General features: G+C 41.1%; 1 protein-coding gene across 4 annotated transcripts in view; it reads right to left on the reverse strand.

Moving 5' to 3' along the window:
• Window positions 1–2,847: 2,847 nt before the first annotated feature.
• EPG5 (ectopic P-granules 5 autophagy tethering factor) overlaps window positions 2,848–16,883 on the reverse strand; it is a 78,126-nt gene continuing 64,090 nt past the window's right edge. For 3 of the 4 annotated variants that reach the window (XM_065661767.1, XM_065661768.1, XM_065661766.1), the window contains 9 exons: window positions 16,543–16,718; window positions 15,678–15,863; window positions 12,841–13,050; window positions 12,560–12,704; window positions 10,789–11,031; window positions 9,782–10,001; window positions 8,104–8,319; window positions 7,017–7,131; window positions 2,848–5,633 (listed from right to left, as the gene is read on the reverse strand). In XM_065661767.1, coding sequence (XP_065517839.1) covers window positions 5,451–5,633; window positions 7,017–7,131; window positions 8,104–8,319; window positions 9,782–10,001; window positions 10,789–11,031; window positions 12,560–12,704; window positions 12,841–13,050; window positions 15,678–15,863; window positions 16,543–16,718 — 1,694 coding nt within the window. In that variant the 3' untranslated portion in view covers window positions 2,848–5,450. Of the gene's footprint in view, window positions 5,634–7,016; window positions 7,132–8,103; window positions 8,320–9,781; window positions 10,002–10,788; window positions 11,032–12,559; window positions 12,705–12,840; window positions 13,051–15,677; window positions 15,864–16,542; window positions 16,719–16,883 lie in introns of those variants that run through there. The other variant, XR_010608603.1, reaches the window with a different exon arrangement.

The following is a 16,883-nucleotide window of genomic DNA, read 5'->3' on the forward strand; positions in this document are numbered from 1 at the left end:
TTGGGGTTTGGCTTACAGGATTCTTCTCTTGAAAACTACTTCTGTAACTCAAGCAATTGGGGTCCAAATAGAAGTATCAGACCTCATACCCCAAAACCCACCTGGGATGCACAGGTGTGCTGACAGCAAATGGACAGCACAGAATAGCTGCAGCAATTTAGATGTAAGAAAACTCATGGATTAGCACTGACTTTCACTTACTTGGCTTCCAGAGCACAGCCAATGTTAAAGTGCAGGAAATGGAAGAATAAGGATATCCAGGTACAGGAACCCCACTACAGCCCTAGGAGAAACAGAGGAATTAGTTTGCCTGAATCCTGCTGGTCCTCCTAGTAAGAGACCTCCAACCCATCCATCTAAATCGATCTTCAATGGGAAGAGTCTGCTCCCAGCCTTTCCCTCTCACTACCTGCTGTTCTGTTCTTTGGAAAGCAAAGGGTATGGGAGAGGTGCAGAGGAGAGACCCCGTAGCCAGCAGTGGAGTGGAAGGAGCCCACTCCAGTGTATATGCACAATAATGTGCCTACAGGACAGCGTTGTGGGGAAAGCTCTCATACCTGTTCTGAGAAATCAGCACAGCCAAGTGCCTCTCAACAGGGGGAACAAGCAGGAGGAACTGAGAGGTCCATGTACAGTTGCACAGGTACAGCCTCATTGGCATGACAGAGATGCTATGAGGCAGCTCAAAAGCCTGAAGTGCTGCCATGGATGGATAAAGCCTCTTCAGGAAGGACAAGCTGAGGATGAGGAGCTGTCCTTAATGTGAGAGTGCAACAGCAACAACAGGGCACTGTTCAGGGGCAGGTGATAAGCCTGCTGACAGATTACAGGTCAATGTTAGCAGGCCAACAAACAGAAGTGATGGTGTGGTAGGTGCCCACTGCACCCCAACCTGCCCAGGAGGCACGTGAGGAAGAAGCCCCATGTTGGCAGGTCCTGCTCCTCACCAGGGACTCAAAGCACCACTCAAAACAGTGTAGGAGCGACCAAACACAGCAGGACACATGCCAGGAGGTTTCCAGTAGTCCTTATCTGGCGTCTAATAAATGTGTTCCAGTTCAATCCCTTTTCCCCCCAAGTTCACACACAGTGTTTGGGAGGATTTGGCCATTGCTCTGATGAGCAGCTTCCAGAGTCAGTGGTAGCAGCTCCCATCCCCACACCACCACAGCCCCTGTGGGATGCTGTGGAGTCACCCTGCATAGGAGTATGTCTCATGCACCTTGCTGTTCAGCTTCTGGTTTTCCACTCCACTGCCTTAAATTAATGCCACATTCAGCTGTTAGGTCCATTTCCCCATTTGTCCTCAATTTTCTTAATTAATACTTAAGCTGCAGTCCACAGGCAACAATTCATCCCAATGCAACATCTGCTGTGCAAGACAAAAGAGATACTCATTCCCCAACTAAACTGCACCAATTACCCAAAAGGCACACTTTAAGCTGACATTCCAATTTCATCTCCTTCCATTGCAAGCTACAGTGCTAAAATCAACACAAAACTGTTCTCCTTCTGAGATTACCTGGTGACATTTATGATGTGAACAAGACCTGATGTGAACAAAACCCTGCAGTTCAGGGTAGAAGGAAAGGTGTGAAGTAGAGAGAAGATTAAAACCTTTCCAGTAAAACAAGAAGAAACAAGTCATCAATCTTTTGGGCACCACTTATTTGGGCACCACTATTTTTAGGGAGAATAAAACCCTAGGATCCGGTGTTCATATTTGCAACAGAGAACTGCCAGTGGATCTGTTACTTAATAAAAATGTTCCCCTGTACTTGAGGAAAGCATAGGTTCAGACTTCTTCCACTACCATGGTAGCCAGAAGACTGGTTTGGTGTGACACACACAGCAAAAGCAGTAGCTCACAGGGAATTCTCCAGAATTCTTGGTGCTCACCATAGTACTATTGAGAGCACTTTAGCCATGATAAACAAATAATTTTCATCAGAATTATTTGATCAAGAAATGGTAAAAAAAAAAAGGTACCAGTATATTTTCTATTACTTTTCATAGACTCAAGGACTGGTTTGTGTTGGAAGGGACCTTAAAGCTCAACCAGTTCCAACCCCCTGCCACAGGCAGGGACATCTTCCACTAGAGCAGATTGCTCTAAGCCTCATCCAACCTGGCCTTGAACACTGCCAGGGATGAGGCAGGCACAGCTTCTCTGGGCACACTGAGCCAGCGCCTCAGCACCCTCACAGGGAAGAACTACCCAAGAGCTGGTCTCAATCTCCCCTCTGGAAGGTTAAAGCCATTCCCCCTTGTCCTGTCCCTACAGGCCCTTGTCCAAAGCCTCTCTTTTTAAGCACTGTTATTCAGGGAGATGTTACAATAGTGAAAAGAAATGGACATGATGGTGGTGTCAGCAGTGTTTGCTGATAGCAGCAACACCTTGCTTCAGCCCTTCTCACCAGCAAAGCCCTCAGCAAAATTGCTGTACCACCAGCACTGGAGGCAGAGTTTTCTCCCACTTACCTACACACATTCAGATTTTCCCTCATTTGGTATAAATACCAAATTCCAGCCTAGGTCAGTTGTGAGTGCTGAAAGAACCAAACCAGTGCACAGCCCTACAGTCACATTCCTACAGAGGTTTGAGAGATTTTGCCAGGACAGAGAAGCATTATTTCTGCCATTACATAAATTTAATTTCTCCTTGCCTCTCGGCACAAAACCAGGCTGTTGCATCACACACATCAACTCCAGAATGTTGAAGAGAATAGTCTCCAGACCTTCATCAACTGAGCTGGCATTCCCCATCATACCTTCCTCTCAAAGAACAATTACTACCTAACTTGAATTCTTCCAACAGGTTGAAAATACCATAGTGCTTGTCACAAATTACTTGACTTTTCATTTTTATTTTGTATAGTCTTTGAAGATAAAGCATATTATAAATACATTTGTAAAAACTCAAAAGCTGAAACAACATCTCATTTGCAAAGTGCATGTCAAACATATATATTTCTGACTTTTTCACATTTTTATGCAACTGATCTGTAACATTAAACCTAATAAAACCAGCGATTTTAAGTCTTTGGGCAGGGGGTGGGAAAGCAGCAGAATGTATTCTTCCAGACATGAATTTTCCAAAAGAGTCTGTTAAAAACCATGCTGCATTGCTATCTGGTTAATATACAGAGGGATGTACATATGCATGTATATGTATAGGCTCACAGTTAGAGCAAAGAACAATAAGACCACATTAAGATAAAGGTGATTCAATGACCCAGCTGGCACAGTTAGCAGAATCTGTGAAGGAAAAAATAGGTGTTTTCTTCTCCAAGAACACCAGAACCACAGCAAAACTTCAAAGCATCACTGACCAGACAGTAGGTAGCACACTTCCTTCCTCTAGTGACCAGAACTAATCTTTTAACCATGTGTAACATGTTATAAACATGTACCAACATGATACATGTACCAAGTACCATGCGTAACCATGTCATAAAGGCACAATTAATGGAGGAAGAGAAGAGGCAGTCAGCATTCCTTCATAGAGGTGTATGGATTGGGACTGCAGAATCACGGGTCACTTCAAATAGATCAGTAATGACAGGGACAATTGACAAGCAACTGGGGACACTCACCTTCTGCTTTCCCTGAACAAAAGTGCATCTTATGATCAGACAAGGCAACAAAACCAGCTATTATTCAGCTGAGACAGCAGATTTACAGACTCATGGTTCAAGCTTTGGCAACAGAATTTGAAACAAGTGATCACCAATTTCAATACAAGAAAAATACCTTTACACAATATCTTCTAAAGTTCTGCCAGAACATAAACTTACATGGCAGGTATCCACCTGTTAAATCAGTATTTCCTAAACAACCAGACTTTCAGAATTAAGGAATCCTATCTGACAAGAACATAACTGAATGATCCCCTGCCAGACACTGGAGATACAGAAGATGCGTCTCAGCATTTAAATCCCCTGACTTAAAAAGAACTTGGCTAGAAGTTACCTGCATTTAATCAAGTAATATATATGCGTATTCACTAGTATTTAGAAAATAGGAAACCCCAAAGTTCTTTTTCTAGTTTGTATTTACGGAAGTGGGAGAAGATTGTAAGCATGCCTTCCAACTACAGACTTCTGTGGGACAGCAAGAAAAAAAAGTCAAAATTTAAAACACTATTTTTTCCAAATACAGAGATTTCACCAGTCTCCAGACACACTCACATAAGATCAAGTTAGAATGGTTAAGAAAGTCAAAACCTCTTTCATACATAATACTTCACTCACTTTGAACTGGGCTGAGTGATGGCATGGTGAAAAATAAAAAGCACAAAGCAAAAACTTAAGATGCCACAGGGTAAGCTTTGCTGGCTAATGATTTGTACACCTATCCTCACGTATCCTCCTGCACCATACACAGGAAGATATTCAAGTGTTTCCAGTCAACAAAAACTAAGCAATTCCACAGGCCAACAAACCAAAAGAAAGAAAACATTGAAAATACGAAAACTTGCCAGTGTCCAGTTCCCATTCACATTTCTGGACTTGATTAAAAGTGGAAGGTAAAAATTACTTGTGCAGTAACAACATCCTATGTAAACCAGAATAATTAACATTGGATGATGGGACAAGAAGTCACAGCCTCAAGCTGAGCCAGGGGAGGTTTAGACTGGATATTTGGGAAAATTCCTTCAGAGAGGACAATCAGGCATTGGAAGAGGCTTCCCAGGGCAGTGGGAAGTGCCCTGGGAATCATCCTTGGAAGCGTTCATAAACCGTGCAGATGTGGTCATGTTGTTTAATGGTAGCCTTGTGTCCTGGGTTAAGCAGTAGCAGTCATTTTTCTCCTTCTTAGTAGCTGGTGAAGTGCTGTGTTTTGACTTCTGGCCTGGGAACAGAGCTGATAACACAAATGTTTGGTCTGACCAAGGACTTTCTGAGCCTCATGCTCTGCCAGGGAGGAGGGGAGGCTGGGAGGAAGCAGACACAGGACACCTGACCCAAGCTAGCCATATTCCATACCACAGCACGTCTTGCCCAGGATGTAATGAAGAGTTACCCCGGAAAGGCTAGTTCACTGCAGGGTGGGACGAGGTACTCGGTCAGTGCTAGGTTGGCTGGGGTTGGGTGAGTTATTGGTCAGCTGGTGGTGAGGTGGTGTATTCTTTCCCCTTGTTATTTCCTTTATCATTATTGTTACTGGTGGCAGCAGTAGTGGTTTGTGTTATACCTTAGTTTACTAAACTGTTCTTATCTCAACCTGTGGGAGTTGCATTCTGTTCGATTCTCCTCTCCGTCCCTCCAGGAGTAGGGGGAGGGCAAGAAGGGGCGGGTAGTGAGAGGGCAATTGCATGATTTATGGCTGACTTTGTTTAAACCACGACATGTTGGCAGTCCTGGCGTAATGGCTGGACTTGATCTTCAAGATCACTTCCAACCCAGCTGATTCCATGACTCTATGATGAATCTGTGAGCTCAGTGCTGCTACCGTATGCTATCCAAATAATGCACTTCTGGATATAGAGTGTTAATAAGGAGAGCCAGAAGATTATTGCAATCTCGAAGACAATGCTCTGGATGCTTGATGAACAGAGAAGCCTGGGAGAGCTGCTCTTGATAATCCATATATTGTTTGTTTGAGGCCATAGATCCAAGAACAGTCAGTGCCTATAGATACAAGGGAAAATTCTGTTAGCTGTGAGTACTTTGGTCCACAATAGACCAGTTTGTAAGCCACCACATGCACAATTCTACTAAAAGACCCTTATGTGCCAGAGAACCCGGAGTATTCATAACACAACATTTGTAAAATACAATCACATAGAAGTGTTTCAAATTAACTCGCATTTTTCAAGCTGTTCACTCCCTGAAATCAACATACCTGTTTCATCAGGGCTTGTTAGGAACTATAACCTGACAGATACTACTAAATATACTATTATTACTAAACATATTACTATTATTACTAGATATATTACTAATATACTATCATTACTAAATATATGTTATTAAATACACTGTCAAATATTCACTTCATGAACTCAAAGGCACAGTTCTAAGGAAAGTGCACCAAAGTACAAACGGCAACACAATTATTTGCTTCTTCTGAACATCTTACTTTCATGAAAGTATTGTTTTGCTCCCATTAATAATATTTAAGAGACAATGCCAAGCTAGAAATTGTATGTAAAAGAGCCTATGCTGGCAGTACCAGTCAGGGGAAACACTAGAAATATGTCTGGACAAGGTTCATTAATTTCTGAGAGAAGAGAAACAAATTGTACCAAGTATGTTACTTTGCTTTGGTTTCTTATCAACTCCTCCTTCCTCTTCTCATGTACTTAGTGATACAACAACACAGTGAGTGCACATGCTAAAGAAGTAATGTTTATTTGTCACAGGGCTTTTAAGCCCTGATCTCATATAAACAAATGTTAGTGTGAATGCAGCTCTGCTTTATCACTCGAAAGCAGTGCAATCACAGCAGCTTTGTTTTTTTCCTGTTTGCTTTAAATTCCTTCCATGTGCTATGCTCCAAAATGTTCTGTTTACAGACACAGTAAGTTCACCTGCATCTTTACAGCATGCAAGACTAGAAAATGATGCCTTCATATTAATACACAAGGCTGTATAAACAGTTTTATGTAGGATCACTTTAGCTTAAGGCTCAGACACACAGCCCCACTACCAGAGTTCAGCAAACTCACTTCATCACCTGGTCTATGCTGCAGCTGGCCTTGTCTCTAGCAAATTCCAAGATGATGTTTTGGTGTACGGCAAAACAACGCGCAAGAAGTTCACGATATACCCCCTTCCCTGAGACAATACATGGAAGCCACAACCTGCTTCTGAAATTCACAATTTAGAGCCAGGAAAAAAGCAGTAGCAAAGAAAGACTGAGGGCATTCAGTGTCAAACAAAATTAACAAGCTGAGAGCATGATTTAGCTTGAAGGAATGCTTGTATAGTGACTCTTACAAGCTTTAACCCACAATCTGAGCAAGGACACAAAGAAGGCATGTCAATAAGCCAGCAACTGGCACACACTACCTGCTGGGCCTTCAGCGACAGCTTTGGCTCTGACCCTGCTTTCAGGCGGACTTGACCCTCCGCAGGAATCTGCACCAGGAGGAAGGCTGACAAACTGCGGGCAACCACCCGAAACCTTGTATAGGGAAAGGACAGAGAGAGAAGGTGGTATCAAATTTGCAAGTCTTCCAACAGCAGATAAACTGAGGTTCTATCCCATGAGGCATCTCTATGAGAAACATAGTAATGGCTTTAGAGAACCTTTTTCTAAATGCATTAGAAATAAATGCATCACTTTAATATATACATAATAGGATATCATACATACTAGAGAACAATAAAATACCATACATATGAAATATTACATCTGTTCCAAGATTAACTAAAGACCTCAGGTCAGATCTGAAATACTTCTTCACTTAGCCTTTGAAACATTCTTATCACCCGAAACAAAGAAAGAGTTAACAAGACTAAGATTTCAGAGCAATTTCAACAGGATTGCATACCAGAAGGTTTTTATAAACACAGTGTTATGTTTAGGTACTGTTTTGAATTGATGTTCCACAAACATTTTAAGTATTTTTTTTTTTGTAGTATTCTTTCAAGGTGAACTTGATTTTAATACCTAATAACCAAACTTGGTGTCTCTCTTTAGAAGGTAAAGTGAGTAACAGACAAGCACATAATTCTTTGAGTTTCTCTTAAGATTTCAGACACCTCCAGGGTAAGATGGAAAAGGCAATGTGCATGTGATCATATAAAATTCTTGTGAGGACAACTCAAATTATCTTCTACAGATGAGGCAGAAGTATCTTCCTTTAATAAACAGACTCTCTATAAACTTTGCTGAGATGGACATTAAGCTAGAATCACAAATCACTCCATTTTCCTTCCATTTCCACTGCAAACTTTGCAGAAGCTCATATTCATTTCCTAACAAGTTTAAAACATGTGCACATTTTTTTCTGTGATGGGCCCAAACAACCTTATAGATTGAGGCACGGCATGCATTCAGAACATCTTTTGACATTGTACTGTGCAATCTGGATACAGGCTGCAGCTTTTTAACATGATGATTCAAATCAATTAATTTACCTTCAGCCCTTACCTGGGTGACAAAGGAGATCTCCTGCCTAGCCCGATAGCACCAAGTATTCCAGAAGTCAATCTCTCTTCAGCCAGCTGACTCTGCCTGCCCTGGATTGACAGCAGTGTCTGAATGACAGATTCAACCAGAACAGTGTCATCATGCTCCATCTGAATCAAGGATAGCTGCATGGCTTTATGCCACCAAAGAAACAACTTTGCCTCTTCCTTTGCTGAGCTTTAGGTAAGATTTAAAGAATAAAATAAAACAAAATATGAATAAAAAAGTCAGATGCATTGGTTAAGAAGTTTGCAACTCTCCCCATTATGCTCATGAAGAACCCAGATGGTTAATTAACGACAGCTAATCTTAGAGCATAACTATACTACCACCAGATACCATACTGCTGTAACTGCTGTTGTTACGGACGTGATGCACAAATCAGCTAGCAAGTTTTAAGGGTTTATAAAAGGACAAAGAACAATGCTTCCTTTAAAGTTTTACAATTAAGAATAAATTATACTGCAGCCATAAGTGGATTTAAACTTGTCTAAGACTCGGCATAAAAGGAATGAAGCTGTATCTCTACCCTTTTTTCTTTACTTACCAATAAAACATTTTAGGAAGCACTAGCTATTGTTTCCACAACAATTTAGACTTTTGATATGATCATGTAGAAAAGGAAACACTGAAGATTTTTGTTAAGCAAAGCACAAAGTGAAGTTCCCCCTATGATATTTTTATTCTTTCCAAAACAGTTTGCAGTTTAAGTTGACAAGCTCAGATTTTCCACATAAAGCATCAGCACGAGTTTCCTGCATCAGACTATCTTCACATTACTCCACCCAGTCATTTCCCACCCCAGGCACTCTCAGCTTTGATGTTTAGAGCAAGCTTTAATTTGCTGTGTATAGTGGCTTTGCTGTCTCCTTCACACTTTGGCAATTGAATTACTATGGTACCTACAACAGTGAAGGGATTCTTTGAATTTCCAGAAATAGTGGGAACAGATATTTTCCCAAAGCATTCCTTCACAGCAAATATTAATATTAGCAATATTAATATGGAAAAATATTCACCAAACTCTGGCAATTTCAGCAGCAACTGTAGATACAGTTGTTACATACTTTAAGTACAAGGTATTATTATTTAAACCCCAAAGCTATTCATCCTTCCCCCTCCCAGAACTCTGTTATCTAGCAAGTTGTTTTACAGGTCCCTAACTCTGGGCACCCCACCAGATCCACTGAATTCAGACGTGGTTCAGTTCTCCTGTACAGTCCCCATTAAGCAGTTCTGACCACGACGTCTCTCAGCGCCAAACTGAGGATTTAGCACATAACACATCCCACCTAGTGGACATTCTCCGAAGTGAAACCAGTGATTTAGGGTTTGCTTAAGTCATTTTAATTCAGCACAAATTCAGGCTGCCACTGAAATCAAGTTTATCTGACTGAAAACTGACTCAAACTGCACCAGAAGTGTTCAAGTAAAATTCTTTCTCCTGTTTAACCACAACAACTATTAGTGTTGGCACTGAGGTTGGACAGACTCCCTAACAGTGGATATAGAAGGGCTTGCATTTCATTCAGCAGCATGGTAAAAATTACCTAATTAACCTGGCTACCTAATTATACTGCCTATACAACGACAACCTAATTAAAAGTCAAAGCATATTCAGAAGCCTTGAGTTTTCTACCTTGGGTACACTTGTTCCAGCCATTTGCTGAAGGTTAGCAGGATCTTCATTTCATTGGTAAGAGTCTGGTCAGTGTTTAGGCACTGCAGCAGGTAGACATATAGGGTCAAGTAGCTTCCTAAAGACAGACACTCCTGCAGGAATTCTTCCATGGTTAGCTCAGGAACTTGGAGGGAGGCAAGTATAGGGCCCCAGCCTAAATCCTGGTGGTGAGGAGAATCTGTAAATAAAACAAAAGAACAGAACAAAGAGTGCGTGAGAAAGCAGCACTTATTTTCCTGTATTCCTGTAACACAGAATTTGGGCCAGTTTAGCTATTTTCCAGGTAATCAGCGTGCCATGCTACTCTGATGGAGACAAAAGAAAAACTCCACTATCATATGGCACCTCCTTGAGGCCAAGGCAAGATACTTCCCCAGCAGTCAGGATTAAATTCAGGAATTTTAACAATGGAATTTTAAATCTTTCCTTCAGGTGTACTGAAATCCGATCACACAGAATGTGGAAGAAACCAAAATGTGGTTCCACAAGGATTATATAAGCAGAAAGGGAGGGGGGAATCACATAAAAAAGAGAAAAAACCCTCAGAATTTTACCAATCAAGACTGATTTCTTCTTAAATTAGCCTATAGAACACTAAAGGAGCAGAAAAATACTTGGTTTGTTCTCTTGGGATGATTCCTTGTTTTTAAAAAGTCTTCCCTTTTAGCTGGAAAAATGGCAACCATTACACAGAGCAAACTGGTTTTCACAGAGTCAGGTATGGTTCTTAAGAAAACACAATTAGAGGAGTTGCAAAACTCAAACCACAATGGCTTAACTTCTCTCTATCTAGCTTTGGGAGCCATCAGATACAAAGAAAGTGGCTTTGATTACGGAAACCAGATTAAAACCCAGTTCCAGTGCTACATAGAGTGAAGCTATAAGTATTCCAGATGATTTGTATTCAATGGGCATCCAAGACTAATCAAACTTTTTGAGACAAACAGCAGAAGACAGGCTCCTACCTTCACTGAAGTAAGCAGTGATACAGGCTTCTGTCATCTCTGCCATGTGCCGCACAGAGGCCAGGCTCTGACACGCTGCTGTGAGGAGGGGCATTGCCAGCAACCCGTGCACTTTGCTGTCAACCCACTTTCGCAAGCTCCCTCGCAGAGACTCAGCAGTTGTCACTCTAGAATTGTTCACCATCATCAGTGTTTCTGTAAAGAGGCTGCTGAGGGCCATGTGACGCATTTGCAGGTCCATATCTGAAAGTCAGATAGTTTCAGAAAGATATTATGGGACTGAACACTGGGATTAGCAGGAAACCCTGAAAGGCATGAGGGGATTGTAACATTTCAGGGCTCATGTCTGTTGTATCTTAAGTTGAATAATCTAAAATCTTGTTTGTTTCACTCTAAGCTGTGCTTTAAACTGTGATTTTATACCAGAGTTCATCTTGGAGACTGTAAACATGCTTTATCATTCAATTTATTTGCACTGTTGTCTTGGTAAAAGACCCTACGTGAAAGATGGGCTCCAGTGTACTCTGCTGTGCGGCCTTATCAGGTGTCTCTCTGTTTAAGGAATGATGAACTACGTCGAAAAGGGAAGAGACTGCAAGGAATGGGGGTCTTACTGCCGTTTTGTAAATGCAGGCAGGGAACTGAGGTGTGTAATGAGCAAGAGACTTTTCCCAGTACCTACAGAAAGTGTTCAGTGGAGAAGCTGAATTTGGGTTCCAGTGTCCATGTACTGAAATGGTTCTCCTGGCCTCAAGGAGGTGCCCCAGAGCCTCTTCCAAAAACTTCTGCGGGCCTCCTTCATGCCTCACAGAGAAGCTAAATCTTACACACACCACTGCTTTCGTGGCACTGCACCAGTGACCCTCCTGCACTCCACAGTCTGGTTGAGCAAGACAGCATTCTCTCAGCCCTTAAACATAAACAAGCGTGCGCAGGGGTTCATGAAACAGATCTGTACCTCTGACACTAGAGCTCCTGTCTTGTCCAGAATATCTCAGCTACAAGAAGCATCAGCCGCAACAGGTAAGCCTTCACTTCTCTTCAAGTCACAAAGAATTTTACTGACTATGGGGGTATCCTACAGAGCTTCTCTAAGTAGCAATACAAGTAGTGAAAGAGACAGTTCTCACTCTCATGAGCTACATGAGTAATGGACAGGAAGACACACGACTCCTGACTTGCTGTGTAGCACAGCAAGACAGCTGATTTCACCTGAAGTTTTGGTTTGGTAGAGGAAGCTCAGGCTGGTATTAGTAATAGAAATGAGAAAGATACAAATGCTGTAAGTGTGGACATACCATACTACTAGTGTATATCAATATCATTCCCCTACTTCAACAGTCAGTTTTCCAAATTGCACAACAGGTTGGAACTCTTTCTAGAATCCCATCCCTGAAGGACAATGAGAGTAATTGTGTTATCCTTCCTTTTAATAAAGATGCAAATAAAATTTAAAAAAATACTAAAAGAAATAGAGAACACAAAATAGAATCTGTCAAACTCCTGTATATTGGTCGATTTTTTCCTCACAACATAATCCCTGTTTCTAGTTTTGGTTCTGTCACTCTTAACAGCTCTACAGGCTAACATTCATATTTTTGTGTTGTGCTAATATACCACCTATGTATACATCAAGGCAACATGCCCTGCTGCTCAAAAAGATATTAGAGTAATGCATGTAGTTACACAGTCACAGATGCTCAACAAGCCATGCAGTAGAATAAGGGATCTTCACAGCTTTAAAGTAGTTTGCCACTTCTTTAACACAAACCTGGAGGATTAAAGATGACAATGTCATCTAGCAACTTGGACATTTCTTGTTCCAGAACTGCAAGAGTAATCTTTCCACTTTGTTCTAAGGTGCTGAGAAACTGAACCACCTGGCGAATGTATGCTTGGCACTTCAGTGTTGCATCCTGTTAACCGAAATTTAAATAAATTAGGAAAGAAAGATCATGCCTAGAACTCTTTCCACACTCTATAATATACAAAAGCAGAACACACAAATGACAAGAAAAGCTCAAGGGACACTGCAAATCCAGTTCAACTTACAAGGTGGACATGACTGTCTGAAGATGCACCAAAGCCTGCTGAGATTTTCAGGAGCTTCACGATCAGTTCAGCTGCAGCATCCTTAGCAAGGATAACAGAGGGAGGATAGTGACTGTTGCAGTAGCTGATGATACTTTGGTAAGATGAAATTCCCACAAGCTGCCAAGGAAGGGAGCTGGTCTGTCCAAGAAGGTTTATGAGTGGTGATTCCTGAAGATTTAAAGACATTAGTCTAAGCTTGACCTTCTTCAGGGTTTAAAATTAACGTTCACAGTACTCAATACCGGAAGGAAGACCAGACTCCGAAATTTGAAGGAGATGGAGCAGAAACCCAACAGAAACAGATGACCACTGGGAGTCTGGCTTCTTATGCAAGCAGAAAGCCAGCCCATGTATGTCACTTCTAGCATCACTTAACAGTAGCCAGGCTGCTGCAGCAGCTCTAACCAAGCTCAAAAGTCACTGAGAGACATTAAAATTCAGCAGGTAAAGAGCTAGAAAGAAACAAAGACCTACACCATAAAGTCACTTCAGCAGAGGTTTAAAAAAGGCATTAAAATTAATTTTAAAAAACCTAAGTTCACAGTTGAACCAGGGACAGAAGCCATGTATCTCAATTTTCCTCAGTGGAACATCTTCCAACCTGGGGTCCTCCTCAAGTGGTTATTTTCATAAATACCATCCTGAACTGTCCAGCAGCCTACAGTGTCCACAACTCAGACTGGCAGTGCAGGCACACAGCTGTCTAAAAGCAGCAGAGAGTACAGCTTCCTTTACCATCATCCTCCTCTCATGGGTTCATACACATCTGCAATATAAAAGGGCCACCCTAGACACAGAGAAGCACCAGATTTCTGCATGTTATATAATGAACAAATACTGGAATTGTGCTGACACACAACCTAGAGATTGTAATGATCCAGAACTGACCCAAATTAGACTACACCAACAAGAATGTGACTCTGGTACATCAAGTACCTCTCAAGTTGCTCATACACTGGAACATATGGCTGAGAAAGTTTGAGGCTTAGGTCAAGGTGTCACAGGAGCCTCCTGGGAGGTAAAAGACAAGTGATGGGCTGTGTCAGTTTAACACACTGATGGAGGCTAGGAGGGAATTCCTGAGGCTGACTCACACAATGTACAAACAGGTATCTTTTGAAACTTTAGAAGCTTCTGATAAGCAAATACATACAGGTCAAAGCATGTGAACTCTGGTAATTTTCCTAAACTGGAATACAATGTTGATCAAAGGCTGCTGGTGACATCTTGACACAGCATCTTGTAATGCCTCAGAGGAAACAGACAATGGAAGACACTACAATTAGAAGAAAACTAGCAGATGTGAAATGGCCTTCTTGAAGATTACCCAGCCCCTTTGCAAGAGTCCTCCAGAAGCAGTGGACTAAGATTTACCCATAGAGCACTCATAGCAAAACCAGGGTTTGCAAAGTCCATCCTAACACCCAGTGCTTCTCTTTCCTATTCCAGTAATTCAGAAATACAGGGGTTAATTCAGAATTACTGGGGAAACAGGAAAAGCACTGAGAAATCAGAAATTATCAAATCCCCCTTCAGATCAAGGGAACAAGAAAACTCAACCTACAGATGAAGTAATTTGTCCCCAGTAACTCAGGAGCAGTCAGTGCAAAACTTCTTAAAAGATGTATCTGGTCTTCAAGGTGTTGTTACATCATTGTTACTCGTCATCACATCATATGGAGTTAGAAGGGGAGCATTTTAAAGTAAAATATAAATGTTTGTAAAAGCACTTCTGTTAAGGACTGAACAATTACAGTAAACATGTTCAAACAGACAAGTATTTTCCTTTTAGACAGCAATGAAAAAACCCTACACCTAGATGAAGTGCTGCTCCTAACCTCACAGGGACTAATCCTACTGCTGAGTTGTGCTTAACACAAGAAACTGGAAGTACTTGTAGTACAGTACTGGAAGACCAGCACTGAAGATCAGGCTGGAAAACACCACGAACATGCATACAGTAAGGCACAGAGCCAGGCATAAGCTTTTCATAAGTGGATGATTCCTTACCATCCCTCTATACATTCATGTTTGCCACTCGGAAAAAGCAGCAAGGCACAGTGGAGATTTACGTGACTGGCTATGACAGAATAAACGTGATTCAGTGATCCTCCCAATTCTTCCCACAGGCACAAACACCAGTCAAAGCTGCACCTGCACTCATGTCAGCAGACTACTTGAATCAAACCAGGCAGACCTATATACCTATATGTACACATATATGCACATGTATTATATGTGCATATGTAAATTTTTGATAATACTGATTCTGCTTTGCATGTGCTTGTAAGTAACACTCTCCAAAACTAGGAAAGAAAAAAGGAAACACATATTTTAACTAAAGACTGGCTTAAGAGAAAAGAAAACTGTATGATGGAGCATCCCAGACTTAAAAATGGAAGGTGAAACAACTGCACAGTAGCTTTAATAATTTTTTTAAAAATTAATGAAACTGACGTACTTACTTGTTCTTTCCAAAGCCTAGAGAGTCATTTTGTAACTCCAGGAAGCTGTTTGTATTTATTTCCTTACTCTTTACATCACTACTGGAGCATCAACAGAAGCTTTTTGAAATGAACAACAGCTCCTGTTCTTTTCCACACAAGTTATACAAAACGCTTTACATAAGGAATTAGTCTTGGCCATCTCTGGAAGATTGTTTGGGGTATTTCACCTATGCAAAAACCCCTTCTGAATTAGTAATTCTGCAAGCGAGGCACAACGTTACTTGCCTTTGCTAGCAAAGGGCTGTTATTCTTCTGAGACAGACAGGTATGAACCTTTCCAAAAATTACCTCTTTGCCTGTAAGTTGTTCCTCCTTTGCCAGCAGGACCATCATATACAGCAAACAGACAATCATGCTGTGAGTCTGAGGATGAGGGTTGGGATTCCAGGCATCAGAGAGGACACTGACCCAGTTTATTTCACATAACACATAACCCAAGAATAGGAAACAACTCTTGGGGCTGCCTCTTTCAATCTAGGAAGGAAAAATGAAAAAAAGGCATATAAAAAATAAAGCAAGATATAAATACTTTCATACTTTTCAGTAGCCACAGCAGCATTTTAGGTCAGCAAAGGAGAAGACAGATGCACTTCTCCACCATTTTACCCCCCACCAGAAGAGTTGCACATGTAACTGTCTAAGCCTCTCAAATAACCAATACAGAACACCAAGCTACTGCAGGCCAGAAAGAATTGATTTATTACAAACTCTTAGCTGTAATAAAGCCTGTTTAGAACTGCATGAAGAACTCATCCCAAACAGATAAGCAGTAAATCCTGGAGCATTTCCACACCCATTTGCAGTTCTACATTGTCTCAGGCAACTCAGAAATGAGAACAAAATGACAACAGTAAAATACGTTAACTCTTAACTAAATACATATCAAATAAAACCCAAGCTACTCTACGATTCTATATATGTAATGAGATCTTCAGATAGAGCAATGACAGATTACAAAGACTGCCAGTTTTACATCTCCACACAACTTTGTCTAACACTCAATAGCACTCATTTACAAAAATCAATCACAAAATGAGCAGCTGTGATTTCTACAGACTCTAAAAGTTTACTTGCTAGAAGAACTGTCTTCAGCTCTCCAGTTGTCTTCAATGGCAACACTATGAACTTAATTCAACAGATACTGTGTACTCACTTTAAAGAACTCTTCCATAAGCATATGGTCTGGATGCATTTCCTTCCATGGAAGCTTTCTGAACTCAGTATGCAAAGTATAGAGAATAAACTCTGGCATTTTGGGGGCTGTGCAGCATTCACAGTAATGCATCAGGTGTAACCAAAGAGCTCCATGGTGGCTTGGCAACAACTTATCTAGATTCAAAGACAACAGCTCAATCAACAACAGAAAAAAAATCAGGGAAAGCTTGATTACAGACATCCAATTCTGAAGATGAAAAACCATAAATGGAAGTTACACTAAAATTTAAAGAAAATAAAAAATGCACATTAAGCTTTGAGATTATTTTTTTTTCCTCC

The sequence above is a fragment of the Lathamus discolor genome, chromosome Z, assembly GCF_037157495.1.
Source record: "Lathamus discolor isolate bLatDis1 chromosome Z, bLatDis1.hap1, whole genome shotgun sequence".
Taxonomy (NCBI): Eukaryota; Metazoa; Chordata; class Aves; order Psittaciformes; family Psittacidae; genus Lathamus; species Lathamus discolor.